The sequence below is a fragment of the Pezoporus wallicus genome, unplaced genomic scaffold, assembly GCF_028554395.1.
Source record: "Pezoporus wallicus isolate ANWC-B61680 ecotype Strahan unplaced genomic scaffold, APGP_CSIRO_Pwel_v1 contig_7856, whole genome shotgun sequence".
NCBI classification, from domain to species: domain Eukaryota; kingdom Metazoa; phylum Chordata; class Aves; order Psittaciformes; family Psittacidae; genus Pezoporus; species Pezoporus wallicus.
This window is the reverse complement of record NW_026639688.1, coordinates 279,274-300,332: the sequence shown is the minus strand read 5'-3', so window position 1 is coordinate 300,332 and position 21,059 is coordinate 279,274. Positions and strand designations below refer to the sequence as shown.

General features: G+C 50.8%; 2 protein-coding genes across 3 annotated transcripts; one reads left to right on the top strand and one right to left on the bottom strand.

Moving 5' to 3' along the window:
* Window positions 1–772: 772 nt before the first annotated feature.
* On the bottom strand, window positions 773–9,970 carry RAD51D (RAD51 paralog D). 2 transcript variants are annotated; one of them, XM_057415505.1, is made up of 11 exons: window positions 8,466–8,650; window positions 7,293–7,424; window positions 6,358–6,419; window positions 6,085–6,203; window positions 5,762–5,843; window positions 5,531–5,659; window positions 5,007–5,102; window positions 4,737–4,827; window positions 3,840–3,910; window positions 2,815–2,982; window positions 773–2,138 (listed from the first exon to the last, which is right to left on the bottom strand). In XM_057415505.1, the coding sequence occupies exons 1-11, from the start codon at window positions 8,608–8,610 to the stop codon at window positions 2,073–2,075; spliced, it is 1,161 nt and encodes a 386-aa protein (XP_057271488.1). In that variant the 5' UTR covers window positions 8,611–8,650; the 3' UTR covers window positions 773–2,072. The 2 variants fall into 2 exon arrangements, with proteins under 2 accessions (XP_057271488.1, XP_057271487.1); XM_057415504.1 differs by lacking the exons at window positions 773–2,138; window positions 2,815–2,982; window positions 3,840–3,910; window positions 4,737–4,827; window positions 5,007–5,102 and adding an exon at window positions 9,955–9,970 and having other exon boundaries at window positions 5,177–5,659.
* Window positions 8,917–20,277, top strand: UNC45B (unc-45 myosin chaperone B). The gene is made up of 20 exons (XM_057415503.1): window positions 8,917–9,135; window positions 9,233–9,402; window positions 10,110–10,146; window positions 10,454–10,629; window positions 11,177–11,266; window positions 11,707–11,874; window positions 12,418–12,586; window positions 12,868–13,038; window positions 13,851–14,022; window positions 14,352–14,652; window positions 15,043–15,137; window positions 15,802–15,943; window positions 16,395–16,535; window positions 16,719–16,846; window positions 17,290–17,356; window positions 17,710–17,823; window positions 17,930–18,045; window positions 18,364–18,481; window positions 18,594–18,749; window positions 19,551–20,277. Exons 2-20 carry the CDS (start codon window positions 9,241–9,243, stop codon window positions 19,812–19,814), a joined length of 2,787 nt encoding a protein of 928 aa, XP_057271486.1. The 5' UTR covers window positions 8,917–9,135; window positions 9,233–9,240; the 3' UTR covers window positions 19,815–20,277.
* Window positions 20,278–21,059: the final 782 nt, after the last annotated feature.

Genomic DNA, 21,059 nt, shown 5'->3' with positions numbered 1-21,059 from the left:
ATCACTGTCACCATGCACACTACCTCTCTGCCTACCTCTGCAGCAAACCCAGGAGCCGAGAAGCCCTGCCCCATATCACAGCGTCCTCCCCAACCCGTCCAGCTGCTTCCTAAGAGGACACAAACTTCCTGCAGCTGCAATCAGCTGATTGCCAAGGAGAAAATACCCCCAGGTCATGGCTGTGCCCCAAAGCCTGGGATGGGTGGCTCTGGAGGAGCACAGCCCACATGGCAGTGACTTTCCCCAGTCTCTTCCCCACAGAGCAGCACCATCCCCATTGAATCACAGCCCCATGACTGCTCCCCAGGGATTAAGAGCATGAGCAAGTGATGCCTGTCATTTCCTGAGGCCATGGCAAAGATGCATGTGGGGCACAAAGGTGATGCAGGGTTCAGAGCAGGCTGCTCCACTTCTCATCCTCTTGCTAGCTAGGGGAAGGAAACAGCAAGAAATGCCCCTTGGTTCAAATATAACCAAATAGGTTTCGATTTGGCTCTTCCCCTGCTCCATGCTCCACCACAAGAGCTTTGCCTCCCCTACAGAACCTCAGGCAGAGAGGGGAAGTAGCAGCACAGTTTTGGTTGAAATTGGTGTGGACCAGCTCTTTACACACAGCTTCAAGACACACAAACCACATTCTCTGCTGGTGAGGACCAGCCATACCAGCTCCAGCAGATGGGCAAGCCATCCTCCTCCTCCTCCTCACCCCAGCCAGGCTGCAGTGGCTGCAGCCAAGTCTCCCCTCCCAAGCTCATAAATGCAAATCAGTGCACAGCTTTAAAATGCATTTATTTTTACTGAAACCTGTTGAATGGCACAGCCCACAGCTCACATTGCTTTGGCATATTCCCCTCCTCAGGCAGCCCTTCCTACAGCACCCCTTTTAGCTGCCTCTTCCCTCCAGCAGCTATTTGCTCAGGAATACAGGGCTGTACACTGTTAGATATAACTCCGGAGAAATTAGCACCCAAATTGTGGCTAAATCAGCCTCCTCTTTACCCAGCAGAGCCTTTGAAAGCTCCAGGAGCTCTACTGCTGTATCAGTAGCTTAATGAGCATGCCCTGATGAGTCTCAGCCCCCACAACCTACATCAGCAGCCTTGGAAGTGCAAGCCAGAGCTCAGCTCACCTGCCAAAGAGGCTTCTTATTAAGCAGTGGGGTTACGGGTGTCTAAGATACCTGGGAACAAGAGGAGAGGCCACATTCCATCACAGCCTCCTGTCTCCTCCCCAGCACTGCACAAGCACCCACGAGGTTGCTCAGAGCAGGCAAGAGCAGCTGGAAAGCACTGGAGCAAAGAGAGATTAAACTTCACCACATGCAATTGAGTAGGAACTTGAGCATGAGACAGGGCCAGCTGGTGCAACCAGGACTCATCCACCCCAGCTGATGCAGACCATAAGCTTCAGCAGTTAACAGCAATTCTTTCTGAAGCACAGCAGTGCCCCCAAAACACCAGCAGCTCTCTCCAGGGCCTGGTGTTAGTCTGTGGAGGAGGTCAGATGAAGCATCTGGTTATGTCCCTGCTCATCAGCAGCCTGTCCCACCTTAGTCCTGCTGGGGACTAACCCTAATTGTAATGAAGTTAACAGCAGTTACCATTAACTGAACTCCAGCTCTCAACCACCACAGCGGTGTGCAACATCTTTCATTTCTGAGCCAAGACCACTGTGGGCTGCTCCCAAGGACCATCAGAGCTCTGGGACCAGAAGGCAGGGAGTTAAAGGGGAAACAAAACCACCACGAGGAGTCATGGGTTTGTATAGGAACATGACAGCTGGTCCCAAGCCAATACCTGAGGACAGGGCTGGCTCTGCTGCTTGAAGACAGGCCTGCAGCAGAAGAGACAACCTGGTTGTTGTGTTGCTCACACAGCCCAGCCACTGCAGGCAGCATCTGCTGAGGCAAGATCTCCAGGTAACCCCCCGCTCTTTCTCCCCAGTGCAGAAAACAAGAGCTTCTTCACATTGGTCCTTCCCAGGGCTGCAGGACTCGGTCTGTAAAGCCTCCAGTGTGCTGATCTGCTTTTTTGCAGCTCTTCTGGAACTTGTCATTTGGTTTTCCACCCACATTAGAGCCTCTCTGTGGGTGTCACATCAGCACTTCCAATATCCAGCTCCGCCTGTATCCCAACTGGCTGCAAGGAGAAACAGAGAGGGGCTTAACCTCACTCTATCCAACACCCCATCACTGGCGCCAGAGCCAAAGATCCCCAAACACATCCCCTTGAGCATTTCTCTATGCTGGTGCCCGTCATTCTAACTGGGTCTGCTGAACACAGAGATACAAATAGAGAATGCAATTTAGTAAAGAAAGAACAATTTGGGCTGAGATATCCCCAGACACACTTATTTAGCACATCCAGGATGCATTTCTCTGCCCAGCAGACCACCACATCCAAACCCATTTGGATCAGGCAGCAGAGCAGGCTCAGAGTCAGGAGGCTCACGCAGAGCTGTCTTGTACTAGGCAGGATTCAAGCTAAAGTCACCTTTGCAGGTGTTGGAGCCATTTCTGCAGGACTCCCACTGATCAGGAGAGCAAGACAAGCCCAAGGAACACTGTGACCCACATTGGAAGTGGTGCCACTCATTTATCATGCCTATAAATACAAGCCCAGGCTGTTGCGAACAGATGCTCTTCTCTTCCACAGCACACAACCAGGCTGCATTTGCTCCCCTCCCGTTGCCATGGGTCACCCATGAGACCTGGTGCTGCCTGACCCACAGCAGGAGCCTCACCCTGCTCCAAAGCCAGGTCCAAGTCACACAGCATCGCCTCCATACCTGAGGGACCAGCCCGAGGAGCCTCACCTGCCGGGGTGACTTAGCCAAGGAAGCGATGCGCTGGGTGGTGGCTTTCTCCAAGGTGACTTCTTTGCTCTCCAGCAGCACCCGGGTGCTGGGCACAAAACTCCAGGAGCGGCCAAGGGCTGGCTTTGGTGGACCGGTGCTGCTGTCCCTTGTCACCTGGTTGGTCACCTGCAGCACAAGCAGGCTTAGCAGTGCCCAGGAAAAGCAGTGCCACGTGGTGCAATGAAACACCAGAGATTATCAGGAGATAATGGCCAGTCTGCTACTTCTGTAGTGCTTTTTCTTCTCCATCCTGTGCCCTCCCTTCTTGGCACACTCATGCCATCCCCTTTAAACACAGCCCATGCTACTGCCCCAAATATATTCAGGTAGGAACCCACTCGTATCTGCAAGCTGCAGAGACTCCATGTGCTGAAGGCACCTGCAAACTTTAAACCTGGAGCTTCCAAGCATCCTTCCAGACACTCCATCCTTGTCACTTCATTGCTAATCAAAGGGCAGGACTGTCTCAACACCTTCCAGTGCCAGGTTTAGCAGAACACTGTTTTCTGTTGTGGCCTTCCCAGTTCAAACACATTACCTGTGGTCCCACTGAAGCAAATGCAATTGCTGGGCCAAGCACTGGGGGAAGACTACAGCAGGGCCCCTTCTAGTCCCTAGCTCCTTCTGGATGATGCAATACCCAGCAGTTTCTCTAAGGTAACTGAGCAAGAGGTTACTTAGAAGCTGGCCAGTCCCTTAAATGACTAGTGTTATATCAAAAATAAATACAAACAACCTTTCAATGCATCTGTGCTTAACTTTACCTTGCTCAATCAAGTTAAGGCCTCGCTGGCTGAGGACAGCGATAAGAGCAGGCAGTAAACCAGCCCTGCTCTCGCTCCACACTCGCTGGAACAAGCTGCAGAGCACTGTGGATACAGGGCTTTTGCTCCTGCTTAGCTGGGATTGGGGTCCCACCCTTCCCAGGACTCCTCACCATGGCACATGCCAGCATGTGAAGGACAAAGCCCAGAAACACTCACCACAACAGCAAGACTGAACTCCCTGGCCAGTGTCTTCAGCTCCCTGGCTAGCTGCATCATGATGGCCAAACCTGAGGAGGACGAAGGATTTGGGTGTTTCAGAACAACCCTAAAAGCACTTCTTGGAAGCAGGTGACATCTGTATTTGCATGAGCACTAGATTTAGTGCCACTGCTGGTACTCATAGACACTTACAACCCATTGCCATTACCAGCACCCACTGCACCTGCAAATATAGGGCACTCTGTCCCAATGGATGTGGCATGGACAGACCAATCCCAAAGTTGTCCCACCACCTCCTTTCCCATCCTAGAAGCCCTGAGGTCAAAAAAAAACCCTACGAAAGCACGAAAGCACCAGGAGCTCCAAAGCTGGCCAGGCTGATTTAACAGGTACAGGGCCCATCTCTCCAGCTCACAGCTTTATTTCCTACAGCCCATGGTTCCTGTGATAGCACTGGCTGCCCCCCAGGTCTGCAATACCCTCTGGAAGGTGTATGAGGGGCCTCCTTGGCATCCCAGCCAGCAGGAAGCCCCTCACTCCTGATTTATGGTCCTTTCTGGCAGAAAGGGCCCCAGGGGAGCTTCACAAACCATGCCAGCAACCACAATGTACTTGCAACACTGTAAGCAGAGGTTTTAATCTGTGGGCAAACAGCTCGGTGCCTCCTCTGTCCCCTGGCTGGGTTTCAGACCACCTACACGAGCCTGCATGGCCACAGCCAGCTTGAATGTTTGCTGATAACACTGCAGACAGACTCCCCTTTACATACAGTAGCAAAGGAAAAGCTGGGAGCTGTGGCACCGACATCCATCCTGCCCCAGCACACGTGGAAGATGCTCTTCAGGATGAGCAGAGATCTGCAACCTCATTGCACATCCCAGTGAAGCAGCTCACCCTCTGACTGCTTCCCACCCAGCACCGGGTACATCACAGCCGAGACAGAGTCGATCACCACGATCTTGAGAGGACTCATGGAGCTCACAACCTGAAAGAAGGAGGCACCATGTGGAGTAACACATCTAGCAGTTCTGGAGCTCATGAGCTGCACACAGGCTCAGATGTCCCCAGGGCAGGGTGATGCGATGTCACTCATCAGGCACACAAGCCCTGTTGCTCCCAGTGCAGCTCTGGGGAAGGGAGAGGGGCCCGGTCCCTTGCTCCTACCTGCTGGGAGAGGCGCTCCCGCAGCTCCTGCAAGGCACTCAGCATCTCATAGATGTCAAACACACGGACCACCTGGATCCGCTGCAGAGCCTCCAGCTGCAGCAGAAAGTGGCATCACCAACAGCCTCAACCCCACCAGGATTTGTTACAGTCCTCCTGCCCCAGCTGCTATCAGCTCTTCACATCTATACTATGGAGCCAGGAACCATTATTTCTTCCGCATTTGCCTCCACCCCATGAATACTCTTGTCCCCATGGCACTGATGGAAGAAGCAACACAGATTATGCTCATGGAGCAAAAGTGTGAGCAAGTACAGCAAGTTCTCTCCTTCTCCCCAAGAAAAGCACCTAAAGTGCAGTGTCTGTGCCTGAACACAGCACCCACCAAACCACAGGAGGAAGACTGTGGATCCAAAGAAGCCCATGGGGATGACAAGGCAGAGCTGGAAAGACAAACCATCTCTGGGGGTTGTCTGCAGGCAAGAGTCAAGTGCGAACGGAGGGCTCAGCTCAGGGGAACTTGCCTGCTCTTCCTCTTCCTGGGCTCGAAGCATCTGGTAGAGTCGAGAGGCAGTGAACCCCCCCGTGGAGTCAAGAAACAGGACATGCTGCTTGAGGCCAAGAGACACGCTGGCTGCAATGCCCAGGCACACCTGGAAAGGCAGGGAAGTCAGCAAGCCCTCCCAGGCCCCTGTGCTTCACATGCCTGAAGGCATCATCTTTGTCCTACCTGTCCTCTCCTCCACCCCACTCACCTGCGTCTTCCCACTGCCCGGTGCCCCCATGAGCTCCGTCACTTCCCCCGTGTACAGCCCGGAGTCCAGCAGCTGGTCCAGGCTATGGGATGAACGCAAGGTGGGATTATCAACTCCCCTCCTCCAGCCAGAACTGCAGGAGCAGCAGTCCCTGGGTGTTTGTCCCTAGAGCCTCCTTCCCAAATGCAGACAAGTGCCTCAGCCCCTGGCTCCTTCCCAGGACACCACCACATTGAGATTCAAAGCCTGTGCTGGGGAACCAAGGCCTTCTTCAGCAAGCCCAGCCCTGGGCAGACCCGCTGGCTCACCAAGCAATCACCCACCTCGGGCTCCCAGTGGGCAGGATGGCCGTGGAGCTCTTGAGCTCCTCATAGAGGTCTGCTCCATTGGCAGGGAAGGCAGAGAACTGGGCCAGGAGCACCCGTCTCACTGCAGCCAGCGCCTGGTGGACAGAGAGATGCCCGGAAACAGGACTAAGGAAGTCCAGAGACAGCACCATGCTGCAGGAGGTGCCCCCAGGAAAACCCATCCAAGTAGGAGCTGAACAGCTCTGAGCTCTGCAGCGAACATACCAGGACTTGGGAGTCACCCTTTACCTTGTAAGACAGGGAACACTTCTGGGCAACGTCCTCCAGGTCTGATGACACGAAGTCCACCACTGCAATAACACAAGGAATGAGAAGCTGGCAGCCAAACCTGGCCAGATCATGGACACTAGAAGATGGCCAGCTTAGACAAGCCTGCCTGCACCAACAGGCAAAACATCTGCACCCTCTGGCAATGCTTCAAGTGAATGAATGGGATGCCCTACACAATGTAAAACTGGAGATGGCCCCACTGCCCATTGCAAAACAGATCAGGGAAAGAAGATGGTAAAAATCCTCCCTGTTCTGCTCAAGAGCTGCCCAGCACCATTTGATAACTGGTTCCAGCCAAGAGACTCCCCTTCTGCCAGTATGCCACAGCCTCAAGGGGCTACTGACTGACCCAAAGTGCCAGGAAGGGCTAAAGCCCCAGGGATTAGAACTGGTGGCCCCATCTCTGCTCTCAGGAACCACTCCCAACATCCTTTTTTTCAGATAAATGTGTTTGTTACTGGTTTAAAACAAGTCAAAAGTAATTCTTAGAGGGAAAGCAAGGATTACAGCATCCAGGGCTCCAGCAGCCACAGGATCTCACAGGCTCCAAATAACAAGAACAAAACAGTGTTTTCCCCAGCTCTAATCCAGTCAGAACAAGTAAAGAACTCACTCAAAATCTTTTCCTTCCCCCTAAGGGCAAGAGGGGCCCAGGCTGCAGCCTGCCAGGAAAATGGGCATTTTTCAGAGGAAAAAACACACAAACCCACCCAAAATACCTTCCAAAAGCCTCTACAAGAGCCCTGCCACATCCTAACACTCTCCTGCTTCTATGGAGAAGTCCTGACTGCCCAGGCTGGCAGATGGGTCCCGCACAGGGGGAGAGGCCCGTGCCACCCCAAGTGTGCTGGGGGTGACATTCCCCAGCCCGAGACCCCAGTGCTCCCCATTACCCGTTTGGATGCTGTTCGCCCTAAGAAGCTGGATCATCTCCTCGGTGAGACCAGGGCAGAGCCCAGCCCGCAGGACCACCATGCCCTCAGGCACCCCAGCAGGGAGAGCCACGGGGCCAGGAAAGGAGAGACCTGCGGAGGAGAGAGGAGAGCAGATTTGGCACCATCCTGTCACTGAGCATACCCGCTCCTGCAGCCGCGGGCGCTGGGGAGATGCTACCGAGGCTGTGTCTGGGAGGGGTAAGCACAGCGAGTGTTCAGTCTCTCTCAACACGGAGGAGTGCGAACTCCTCCGAGCCCCAAAGGTACCTTCCGAAGCAGGGCTCCCGGTCCCTGCCCATTCCCCTTCCTGCTTCCTGCCGGCAGCGGAAGAGCCGGGCAACGGCCCCGTTTGCTTCTCCGTGTGAGGGCTGTGGCCGGCAGCTCCCCCGGCCCTGCACTAGGGGTCCGGTCCCCCCAGAGCCAGCGCGTCTCCCGGCCCTCCCCCCGTCCTCCAGCCGCTGGTACCCAGGGATGCTCACAGAAGGGTTTACCATTCGTACCGGTGGGGAGCAGAACGCACTCAGAAACGGAGACAACAGGAATTCCTCCTTATCTATTGCAGCTCCCTGCCACCAGCTGCCTTTAAATGACCCTCAGCACAGGTGCCTGCAATGCTGCAGCCCCCCAGGCTCTATAAATAACAGCCCCACAGGCTGGTCTGGCTTATTAGGGAAGCAGATGCAGTGGGAGATAAAGTAAGCTAGTTTATGAATTGAGCAAGGCAGAAGTAGGAGGAAGAGGTGAAGCTGTTTTAGCCTTCTCTCACAAGTGCTCTGAGTGTGGTTTGTTTCACTTCTAAAGTCACAGTTTGTAATTAGAGCTGGGCTCTGTGCTGCTGGTGTGGCTGAGCAGAGCTCAGTAAAGTAAGCTAGTTTATGAATTGAGCAAGGCAGAAGTAGGAGGAAGAGGTGAAGCTGCTTCAGTCTTCTCTCACAAGAGCTCTGAGTGTGGTTTGTTTCACTTCTAAAGCCACAGTTTGTAATTAGAGCTGGGCTCTGTGCTGCTGGTGTGGCTGAGCAGAGCCATGAGCCCTGCAGAACTGGTGGGGCCTGAATCCTTTAGGAGAATTGCTGATGTGAGAGGGAAAAAAAAGCTTTCATTATGATTTCTGTGGTTATTTCAGAGGTAAACCTGAGCTCTGTGCAAGCCACGAGTGGGGTTTCCAGTGGGGCAGGCTCCCAAAGGCCTCGTGAGGAGGAGGCAGTGCTGGGTGTGAGCTGGCTTCCCCATCCCAGGGTGTTCTGGAAGGTGCTGGTGCTGCTGCAGCTGCTGGCATGGGGCCGCTTGTTCCCGAGGCTCAGCTGTCTCATGCTTCCCTAAATAGAAAGGGAGAAGGGTCTGAGCACTGTGGTGGGGGTCAGTCCTCCCAGTTAGGAGTTTCTATGGCATGAACCCCCCCATTCTTGCTCCGCACACTGTGCAGCTCTGCAGGTAGATGGAAGCTGGGGTTTGCTTGCAGAGGTGGCAGAGGATCTCCTCTCCTGTAGAGAGGGGCTGTGTGCTTGCATGCAGCCCCCCCCCAGCAGGGCTGCAGACAGGGCCATTCCCAGGCAATATATAGCACAGGGGACAGGCTATGGTGACAGGTGACATTGACAGGCAGCAGGAGCTGCCAGGTCCTGCCCAAACTCGGAGCGGGAGGCGAGCTCTTTGCTGGGACACACAGGCTCTCTGTGGCACCGGTGGACTCCAGTTCTTTTTCTCTTATTAACTGAATCCTAAGGATCTATAACCGTGGGATAAGCTGCTGTGAAGCTACAGCCTTGACCTTAGGTCTTCACTTTCAAAGCTCTTCAGCCTGGTAAGCTGCTTTTATTAATGTGGGTGTTCATTATATGTCAGTCTTATGGTGGGGTAGGCAGTTGGAATGGGACACAAATCATTGTTTTCCCTTAAAGCTCTCCAAATGGAGGATCCCATCCAGCTGAAAGAGGAGGGCAATAAGTACTTTCAGGCCAATGACTACGAGAAAGCTGCTCAAAGCTACACTCAAGCCATAAAGCTCAACAAGGACAAGGCACTGCAGGCAGTGCTGTACAGGAACAGGGCAGCGTGTTTCCTTAAGAAGGTGAGGTTTGCTCCTGGTTTGCTTGGGCTGTGCTCAAGGGGAGAAGAGCAGGGAGGCAGGCCAGGGCGCTCCCGTGCTGCGGGCTGTGTGTTTTGTCCATTGATTGAATAGCATGTTTCAACTGGCCTGAAGTGGTTTGTTCTGGGCTTATTCTGGAACTGTAAAGCTGCCTCCCTGCTTCAGTCCTGATGGTTCAGGTCAGAGAGGGCCTCACATAATCACTTTGAAGCAAAAGCTTTTGGCAGCCACGAGAGCACTGTAGGCCATGAGTTGGGATGCGGAGGCATTGCTCTTGCCATCTGCCCTAGCGCAAAAGAAGCAGAAGTCAGTATTTAGCAAACTGAGTTATTGGTATCTGTACCAAAACTGTCTTGGCTTCCTGCAGTCAGCTTGTAGTGACCTGCTGTGGGGTTTTAGCAGATCTCCTGCATGTGCTTGAGTTTACACTAACCCAGAAGAAACACCAGAACAAGCTGCAGACAGGCTGTTGTGAGTATCCCCTCTGCCCTCACTGCCCACTATCTGCTGCTGCAGCAGCGTATATTGTCTCACCTGCATCAGAGACCTTTTCCTCTTTTCTTCCATCAGTGATGAAAAGGCTTCACTGAGGTGTCCTATGGGAACACAGAGGTCACAGAGTGTGTCAGCAATGGGGACATGCCCTGCTATTCCACTGCTAACAGATTTCTCTCTTGCTGGTTTAACAGGAGGAATATGCCAAGGCAGCCTCAGATGCATCTAGAGGTAAGGAGGGGGCTGTTTTGAGAAGGCAGAGCTGCATTGGTGGGTGTGCTTGCTTCAGCCTGCTCTCACATCTGGTTTTGGGGGGCTGTGGTCTTATTCCTTCATGTCCACTAACACCCAAGTGCTGAGGCCACAAGGGAACTAATGGAGGAGGTTGAAAAGAAGATGCACCAATTTGTTGTATTTGAGCTAATCCACAATAACTACATCTCAAAGAGCTATAGTCACTGTAAAGCAAATCACAGTTTACACAGGTTATTTCCACGCAGCAGACTCTGATGGCTGGTGTTTTGGATCATTCTTCCAGCTATTGACATCAATTCCTCGGATATCAAAGCCTTGTACCGGCGCAGTCAAGCTCTGGAAAAACTGGGAAAATTGGACCAAGCGTTCAAAGATGCTCAGAAATGTGCTGCCATTGAACCCCGCAACAAAAACTTCCAGGAGACCCTGAGGCGACTGGGAGCCAACATCCAGGAGAAGGTAAATGCCAGGGAAGCAGTCCTGGGTTCACAGACCAGGCATGGAATGTTCTTGCTCTGGGTTACATTAACAGAGTATTGATCATACTGGAAACTCCTGACAGTGTACAGGCATAAACAGGCTGCATTTACTGGGAGCTCATATTTGGTGCATGTAAATCTGGGGGTCAGACTGAGTTGTTAAGTTAAAAAGCAGCTCACTCCTCAGGCTGGCCTGGGCCTGAGTGTTGTGGTAAGGTCCTGGCAAGGAACTGGACCAGCTTTGGGGCTGGGGCTGGCAGCTGCCACTCTGACATCTTTACAGGGTGCTGTGAAGAAGTCCCTGCATCACTAGGGATGGTTAGATCTCAGAAATGATGGGTATGGGCTGGCTCTGCTCGTGCCTACAAGTCTGAGATGGGCAATAGGTGCTGGTTGCTGAGAAGTGATGCCTGTTTTAAACTGTCCACGGTTTGAGGGGCTGTGATGTCCTTGAAGTGATAAAGGAAAAACAAACCTGCGCTTCAGGTTTCTGCCTCTGATGCTCCATGCACTCTCTGTTGGCACAGCTGCGCATTCAGTTCTCCACGGACTTGAGGGTGCAGAAGATGTTTGAAATCCTGCTGGATGAGAACAGCGACAAAGAAAAGCGGGAAAAGGTGAGGACTGTCCTGGACTTGACAGAATTGCTATTTAATGTCAGAGGAGCAGTAAGGTGCATTCCCTTTCCCTCCTGCCCTAGATGGAGGATGAGGAAAGGAGTTGGGAGATGAGCTGTGCTTGGAGAGCGGAAGTGTCTCAATGAGGCATCACCCCTGTGCTGAGGGGGAAGGTGATCTCGCCTCCCAGTATACCAAAGGTGGGATCAGACTGGACTTATCAGGCCCATCTCTGCCACCTTCCCCTATGTTCCTCTCCAAGCAGTGACCCACTTTAATGGGGCAGGGTGAAGCTATTCCCCAGATGTACCTGGAGAACTGTGTGGTGTGGTCTGAGCTGGTTGTCTGTGTCTGCCACTGCGGGATGGCCACCACCCCAGAGCTGCACAGAGATGTTCTGCAGGACTGGGCCACTGACCTCAGGTCTGTCTCCCCCCCAGGCTGCAAACAACCTCATTATCCTGGGACGGGAGGAAGCGGGCGCTGAGAGGATCTTCCAGAACAACGGGGTCAGCCTCCTGCTGCAGCTGATAGAAACCAAAAACCCGGAGCTGGTCCTGGCAGCCGTGAGGACGCTCTCGGAAATGTGCACAGGGCACAAGGCTCGGGTAAGCAGCCTTCACTGCTACTGCCTGGCACCAGGGGGAGTGGAAAACTGCCATGGTTTAATGCTTGTGGGCAGTGGGGCATTAGATCCTACAAGACTTGTAACACGATTGAAAATGCCCCTGACCTCTAGGGGTGAAAGCTGTACTTGTTCACTATGGTGCCTTCATGTGTGCTGGTGAAGTAGAACTTGGGATGAGTTGTTCTCACAGGAGTTGTGATGAGCATGGTTGGGTCAAATCCATGTCCTTCATCACAGGTCTCAGAAAAGCAACAAAGAACAACTAACTTTAGGAAAGCTTTGTCTAAGGCTTGCAAGCCTTGCAATGCTTTTAACATCCTCTTTGGAAATAGACTTAATTACTGGCAACTCTACATGTTAGTTGTTGCCTTATTAGAAATTAAGGCTGAAAAGCAAAACTCTGCCTTGTACTGACTCAGGATTCACCCAGGAAAAGAGTTCCTTTGTACAAGCTGAGCCTAAAGTATGCAGGAAGTAAAGGCTTTTGCTAACGGCTGCCCTGCTCTCTCCTTTCTGGTGCCAGGCCACTGCCATTCTCCATTACCTGGGCATTGACAGCATTTGTATGTGGATGTCTGTGGACAATGAAGAGATCTCCCTGGCTGTCTGCAGCCTCCTGCAAGCCATCACCGACTGCTTGCTGGGCCAGGGGAAAGAGGAGCATCACGGGAAGGAGGAGGCTGTAGTGCTCGGTAACACTGCATGACCTGGTGGTCCTGTGGTCTTGCTATCAAAGTGGGGTGAGCAGAGAGGACTCTGCTCCTGGGATGTCCACCTTATTCCTTGTTCCTTGGGGAAGTGGGGCCTTTACCCTCCAGCTGTCCAGGATGACAGCCTGCATGCAGGTCTTATCCTTATGGTGTTAAACACCGATATTGCAGCCACGTAATGCCTTTGAATGGTTTTCACTGAGTTCATCTGCTTTTGAAGATAATGTCTTGTAACTGGCTGCTACTGTCTTGCTTCTGTGTAGATACTAAGAAAGATTTGAGGATGATCACAATGCGCTTGCTGGATATGCTGGTCAGCAAGAAAGTGTCTGGGCAAGGACGAGACAGAGCTCTCAACCTCCTCAACAAGAATATACCAAGGAAGGACCTGAAAGACCATGACAACAGCAGGACCATCTTTGTCATCGACAATGGTGAGTCCTTCCCTTCCTCCCTGTTCTGGTCTGGGAGATGTGGAGCTGTGTATTCTTGCCTGAATACCTGTAGAACTGATCCTCTGTAGCTTTCTTTGGTGCATGCAAGCCTGGAGAGAGGTTAGATGTATTAGCAGGTAGCAGTATTAAGATTAAGAGAGAAAAAAGCTGTGTATGAGAACAAGACTTTTTCAGTTTCTAGAGGGCTGACTTCTCTGGTTCATTTATTCCAACGTATTTGCTAACATTAGGAGGATTTGGGTTGGATAACTTGTCTATCTTCAGATGAGATGAGCACCTGCTGAGCTTGCTGGATCCTTAATCTGGTCATTTCTAAAACTGGAAGGGGGCAAGAAATTTGTGTGGGATGTGTTTTTATACTAATTCCAATGCATATGTACGGTACCATTTTGGAAGGTATTAAATAACACTTCAGCAAAAGGAGGGTTAAGACATCCAGGATCCCTTGGAAGTCACTGACTTTTCCTTAGTCAGAGCCTCCAGCCTTGGAAGTCAGTAGGTTTAAACCCTCCTGACAAAAATAACTGATCCAGCCAGGGACCACATGCAGTTTTGCTTATCTCATTCTGAGAGCTGGATAAAAGCCTGATGCTGCAAACCTGCAATCTCAAGAGCAGAAGCTCTTCCCCAGTAAATATCTGAACATCTTCTTTAAGACTTGTGTGATTAGGCTGCAAAGTAATTGAAAACCATCCAAACTGGCTATTTCACTGCAGGAAACCAATAAGTAGTATCTTGAGCTGTGTACAGACCCCTCCCCTCTAACAGCCATACAACTCCATTGTTTCCAGGCTTAAAAAAGATACTGAAAGTGGTGGGCCAGATTCCTGAGCTGCCTGACTGCCTGCCGCTGACAGAGAACACCCAGCTGAGTGCCTCGGTGCTCCTAAATAAGCTCTATGATGACCTGCGCTGCGACCCGGAGCGTGACAACTACCGGGTGATCTGCGAGGAGTACATCAAGTGAGTTGAGCTCAGAGGCACAGGAGTGGGAGGTTTTAAGGATGAGGTGAGGTACTTGGAGTCCACTTAGATGCCAAACTGAGGACCTGGGAAATAATGATTGGGTTGAGATCCTGCTGGATCCTTCAGCTGGGATCCTCAGATCCTTGCATTGTACTCCTACCTGCTGGATCACAGCCTTTGCCTGAGTTTAGGCTCAACTGTGTCCCATGTACCTACTATCGGAGGAGCCCAGCTCTTGATCTGAGGAAGGATGCTCCCTGCTCAAGGGAATGAGAACTTAAGCAACTGCTGTTCCACATGCTATTCCCTCTCTCTATCCCATGCAGGAGCAAAGTTGACCCACAGGACATGGATAAAACACTCCATGCTATCCAGATGGTGTCTGGAGTTCTGCAAGGGCCCTTTGACTTGGGCAACAAGCTGCTTGGCATGAAGGGAGTCATGGAGATGATGGTGGCCCTGTGTGGGTCTGAGAGAGAGATTGACCAGCTGGTGGCGGTGGAAGCCCTCATCCACGCCTCCACCAAGCTGAGCCGGGCCACCTTCATCATCTCCAATGGAGTGGCGCTCCTGAAGGAGATCTACAAGAAGACCAAGAATGAGAAGATCAAAATCCGAGCCCTGGTGGTAAGGATGGCAGCCCCTGCCACACTCACCAGCTTAAACCCTGGACTTGGGAGAGGGGGGAGGACCTGGGAACATGTTGGATTTGTTCCCTTCAGCTGGGAAATAGTTTATGGTGCTTTCCTTACAAGTAAGGGGGAGATTGCAAATGAGGATAGCATAGGGAATACTGGTAACCTTGGTTCATCTTGCATTATGGATATCGGATAAGAGCACAAAACCTCAGCTTGCTGTGCTACAACCTGAACAGTCTACTGGGTATTTCTTTTACATACTGCTTCCTCTGTTAGAACTGACTTCAAACTTCAGAAATGGGGTTAGGCTGTTTGGGGGCAGCAATACTGGAGGATTAATGAACCTTTCTCACTGGTGTATCCTCTTGCTTCTCCTCAGGGTCTCTGCAAGCTGGGCTCAGCAGGAGGTACTGATTATGGACTGCGGCAGTTTGCTGAGGGGTCCACTGAGAAGTTAGCCAAGCAGTGCAGGAAGTGAGTGACCTTACTTCGTCCTTCTGTTGTTCTGTACCTTGCAAAATACAGTATAATCCTTTCCCAAGAGATCCTGCTCACACATTGCCTTCATTTACTGGTGCTGCCTGAGAGCTGACAGGGCCCCCAGAGCCATTGCACTGGGACCTGGAACTCTTCTGTGCCTGATGCAACCGTATGTTCCTCCTGCCTTGGTATCCAGAGAAGCCTTTCTCCCTCCTTGATTTCCTATGAGAGACACCAGACATGGTGCTTCCCTCTTTGCCAGAATGGTACAGACTAATTGAGTGCTATCTAGAATATGCACAAGTGTCTTTTGAAGGTGGATGAGAGGAGGAGCTGGGATGAAGTTAGGAAGTGACTGAATGATCATTGCTCCTGACACTGGAGAGCAGGGCATCATGTGTTTGTGTGGTGGTGAAGGCAAAGCGGTGCTGAGTACCTGTCCTGGTCTGTCTTTTCCTGCAGCATTTAGATCCCTCAAGCTGGGCCATGGGAGAAAGGTCATGTCTCGAGGGAAGCATCCCAGTCTATAGGAGCTGCAGCAGAACTTGAGGACATGTTGGGGCCTGAAACAGTCTCAATATGTTTTTCCTCCCTCTTCTCCTAGAGAAGTTATTCCTGGGTCCTGGGATAGAAACGTGGATGTTTTTCTGTCTTCCAGATGGCTGTGCAACACCAGCATTGATATCCGCACGAGGAGATGGGCTGTGGAAGGGATGTCATATCTAACCCTTGATGCGGATGTGAAAGATGACTTTGTTGAAGATGAGCCAGCCCTGCAAGCTATGCTTGAATTAGCCAAGGTCTATTTCCTTACTTTGTTTCCTCATTCCTCTAGTAGCATCACACTCTCCTAGGTCTCCAGCCCAATACTGTCTCCCCATGCAGGAGGAGCTGTGACCCCAACCTCTCTCCTCTAGTTTAACAAAATTTCAGCCTAGCCTGTGCAATAGAGACACCTCAAGGCTGTCATCATCCTGCTCTTCTCCCAAGGCTGAGGAAGGTTGCTCTTGCCTTTACTGTCAGCAACTGCATGAAAATCAAAGGCATGAAGGTGCTGACAGCATCTGATGATGTCAACAGCCTGTTGGACCATAAAAACATTTGGTTTTCCCTGCCCTGGGCTATAAAGCTGCAGCTAAGCCTAAGAAGGCTTCAGCTAGTGCAAACCACTACAGCGGGGCAGTCCTAAGGGACCTGTTTCCCTGAAGTGTTTTCCCTCACCTTCACATAAGCTTTCCTTTTTCTGTGCAGACAAGTGACAAGACTATCTTGTATTCTGTGGCTTCTGTGCTGGTGAACTGTACCAACAGCTATGACACCAAGGAGCTGGTCCCAGAGCTGGTGCAACTGGCAAAGTTCTCCAAGCAGCACGTGCCTGAGGAGCATCCGAAGGTATCCCAGGGAGCTGGGAGGAGATGCTCGGATCTGAACACCTTCCCTGGTGTATCCATTGTCACAGACCTCAGATCTCCTATCTCCAAGGCTGAAATTGCTTTGCTCTCCAACCAGGCTTGGCTGTAGTTAGCAGCATGGCAGCTGCTAAGGGGCTAATCCCTTTCCAATGTCCCCCCTCAGGACAAGAAGGATTTTGTGGTGAAGCGGGTGAAGCGGTTGCTGAAAGCTGGTGTTGTCTCTGCCCTGGCCTGCATGGTGAAGGCAGACAGTGCCGTGCTGACAGACCAGAGCAAGGAGCTCATTGCCAGGTACCTTCACTGCTGTCGTAGGAGCTGGGAGTGCTGGCCAGCCCATGTGCCACTGAGATGGGCTCTTGGGCTGGCTCTCTGCTTGGTGGGGCGGTGCCTTCTGCCTATGGGGGAGGGATAAAAGGGAGAGGGAGAAAAGATTTAACACAAATCCACATTCTGACCCCAAAGCTGACTTACAGGCCTGCTTTGCTGGGCAGCATCTTGAATTTCCAGTCCTCTCTACTGGTTTTGACTAGAACAGAGTTTATCTTACAGGCCTGAAAACTTCTTATTGTGCCATCTGTGGTTTTCTCCTAGAGTGCTGTAGGGCACTGGGTTAAACATCTGGAATTAACTGATGGATCTGGCACCCTTGCAAAACCTTAGGCTCCTTCCCTGGGGGATGCTGGCTATTCCCTTCCCCTGTGGCTGTTTCACTAAATGATTCTGTGCTTCTGCAGGGTGTTTCTTGCCTTGTGTGAAGACCCCAAGGACCGGGGGACCATTGTTGCTGAAGGTGGTGGAAAGGTGATTACTCATATGTTTGCAGCCCAACCTGATGTGCAGTTTGTCTGCAAAGTGTCTGCAGTGAGGGAAGGTGCCAAAGAAGTGTGAGCTGTCTTGGCATAGCTCCTGGGGCCCACACTGACACTGCAGTCCTATCCCTGTGAGCCTCCAAACAAGCAGTCTTGAAACAACTGAATGAGCTACAGGCTCTGGTGTGATGCCTATCGGAGAACCAAAGACATCACTCTGGGCTACAGTGCAGGCCTATTTCTTCAACAGACACATCTTTAGGTGGTTTTAAACTTATTTTAGTATATTAAGGCAATCCTGTAAATCTTCTCGGAGGCATCATATGCTTTCACATGTGTCACTAGGCCCTGATACCTCTGGCTCTGGAAGGCACAGAAGTTGGCAAGATAAAGGCTTCTCATGCTCTGGCAAAAATTGCTGCTATCTCCAATCCAGACATGGCATTCCCAGGAGAGAGGGTAAGCTTAAAAATACACCCGGAATTAATCTTGACATTTCCTTTAGCAAATGAAAATTGCCAAGACCTGAGAGCTGGAAAAGCAGAGACATCCCTTCTCTTCTTAGGTGTACGAGGTGGTGAGGCCCCTTGTCAGCCTGCTGAACACAGAGAGAGATGGCCTGCAGAACTACGAGGCTCTGTTAGGTCTCACTAACTTTTCAGGAAGAAGTGATAAACTTCGGTGAGTTTAACTGGTTTCTGCCTGTCTTCCCCTGAGTACACGTGAATGTCAGTCAAACTGGTCAGTTTGAGATACCTTTGGCACAGCTGCGACAGTCTCAGAACTGAAAGATGAATACGAAGAGGAGTGGCACTTTTTCCTCCAGAAAGAGGAAACATGTGAACATCACAGTCTGCATTAGATAGGGAATGAACCATATCATGAGCTCCAGTGCTGCAGACACTGATTGGTTTCAAGGCTTTCCCTTGTCTGCAGCTAATATTGTGTAAGTTGGTCATTGCTTGTCTCATGATAAATTTTGACTGCTCTTCAACACAGGATGAAGATAGTCAAAGAGAAGGCCCTGCCAGATATTGAAAATTACATGTTTGAGAATCATGACCAACTTCGACAGGCAGCCACAGAGTGCATGTGCAACCTGGTGATCAACAAGGAGGTAACTCACTGGGCAGCTCTAACTAGACTGTGTGCTCTGGTTTGTGAGCCCCTGTGATGAGGCATTCCTGAATGTATTATCCCTGGATATCATGGGTTTGGGTATTTTTTAGGTTCAAGAGCGGTTTGTGGCTGATGGAAATGACCGGCTGAAGTTGGTGGTGTTACTGTGTGGTGAGGATGATGAGAAAGTCCAGGTTGCAGCGGCAGGAGCCCTGGCCATGCTTACAGCAGCACAAAAGAAGCTCTGCTCTAAAATGACTGAAGTGGTAAGACCCAAAGTCTGATTATTGGTAGTAGATATACCCTTGAAGGGGCCTGGCTCAGCCATGGAAATACCACTCAAAAGGAAGATGCAGTGCACCAGTTTTATAGTGAGGAACTTGGTGAAGTTGAGACCTGGCTGTGCATGCTTCTAGTTCATCCCTGCATGAAGTAAAGCAGTCTACTTTATAGAAGACTTCATCTCAGAGCTGAAACATTTCTATATAGCCATTCCACAAGCTAAGTCCAGGATGCTAACTGTCAAGCAAGGGTAGGAATGCAGAATATTATTCTATAGGCTCTTAAAGCTTTTGATAAATAACCTGAGATCCAAACCTTGTTTCACTCAGACATGAGAAAAGCTTGATAGATAACATATTAAGCTTTCCAGATCCCCGAACATCTCAATTTCCTGCACAGGTCTGTAAGTCCTTAGGACTCGGACCCTGCATGGTTGAGTATCTGTGAAGAGCTGTGGTTGAGAACTAATGAACTCTGTTGTGTCGATGTTGGACACCGGGCCTTGTTAGAATAAAAGTGGTGAATCAAGCCACAGAAGGGGCTCAGGAAGATCAGTGCAGGGGGGAATGGGAATGGGTGGTCTGCTTCAGTTATCATTGTGTCAATATTCTGATCAGAATCTTTGCACAGAGATTAAGTGGCAACCTAAACGTGAAACATGTTTCATGCGGTGCCAGTGCCTTTGATTCATGCGCTTCCTTCTGCTAAGAAATGCCTTTCCAAACTCACGTTCTCAGTTGAGGTGTTCTTCAGATCAATACTAATGATCTCTCTCTCCCTCGAAGACCACCCAATGGCTTGAAATCCTGCAGAGGCTCTGCTTGCATGAGAACATGGAAGTACAGCACCGAGGACTGGTCATAGCTTTCAACTTAATCAATGCTGACAAAGACCTAGCAAAGAAGCTGGTGGAGACGGAGCTCCTAGAGATCCTGACATACATCGGCAAGCAGGAAGACCCCAAGAAGCAGCACATCATTAATGTAGCACACGACTGCCTCACGAGGTGCATGGATTACGGGCTCATCAAACCCCTCTCTCAGGCATGAGGAAATGAAAAGCACCAAAGATAATGTGGACAGGAAAAAAGCCACTGAGAAATGTGTAACAGTGAGAGCCATGAGGGAAATCTCATGCCATTGTTAAGGCATGGAATCATCTGGGGATGATTTTGGAAGATCAGAAACAATATGAGGAAAAGAGGGACTGGGAAAGTTGGGAAGTGTCCATCTGAGTAATTGGTGTTAAACCCTTTCTGCCCCTTCAATGAAGGCTTCAAGGCCCAGCTGTAAAGAGTCGGTTGTGTTGCAGATGCACTGTGGATTGTAGAAGGCAATTCAGTTGAGCTGCAATCTCTCCTGCAACCATCTACAGCTCCTGGTAGTTGTGGAATTCCTAGCAATGGTGGAATGGGGAGGGTTAAATGCCTTCTGTTCTGTAGTCAGAAAATAGGCTGGGTAATAGCTGTGTGCTTTGTTAAATTATGGTAGTTTTAGACAGCCTTAAGAGGTGGGTGAACTCTTAATAAATTCACATCTTTGTTCCATGTGGAATTCCTCTTCTGGTTTTATTAAGCAAAGGGAGAACTCCCACTTGCAGCCTTGTATTAGACCCAGGAGGCTGGAATAAGGGATAGCACAGGCTGGATTCTCACCACTTGCAACCTTACCCAGTGATGCTCAGATGAATGGGCCAAATCACTGTGAAAGGCTGTAGGAGCTTAATGGCTTAAGCTGAGGTTCACACCAGGGAACGGCATTTGGCTCAACAGGGAATGCTGAAAAGAGCTCATTGACGGAAGAAGCAGAACAAAGAGAAAACACACCAGTTGGTCATTACATTCAACTTCATTATATAAATTTATATTGAAATCATGTCCATATACAACTTGCAGCTGGAATAATTAACATTATGGCTTAACCTGCCTCATAAGTTTTCCCCATGAAAGTGATCTAGGCTGGGGACCATTCTGGAACATCCTCAGTGTCACCTCCCTCCTTGGAGCCAAATTCCAGCCAAGGCACTGAGATCAGAGCAGTAATGGGAGGACTACTTGCAGCCCAGAAGCCAACTGTATCCTGGGCTACATCAAAGGGAGCGTGACCAGCAGGTCGAAGGAGGTGATCCTGCCCCTCTACTCTGCTCTCGTGAGACCTCACTTGGAGTATTGTGTGCAGTTCTGGTGTCCTCAACATAAAAAGGACATGGAACTGTTGGAACAAGTCCAGAGGAGGCCACGAGGATGATCAGGGGCTGGAGCATCTCCCGTATGAAGGCAGGCTGAGAAAGCTGGG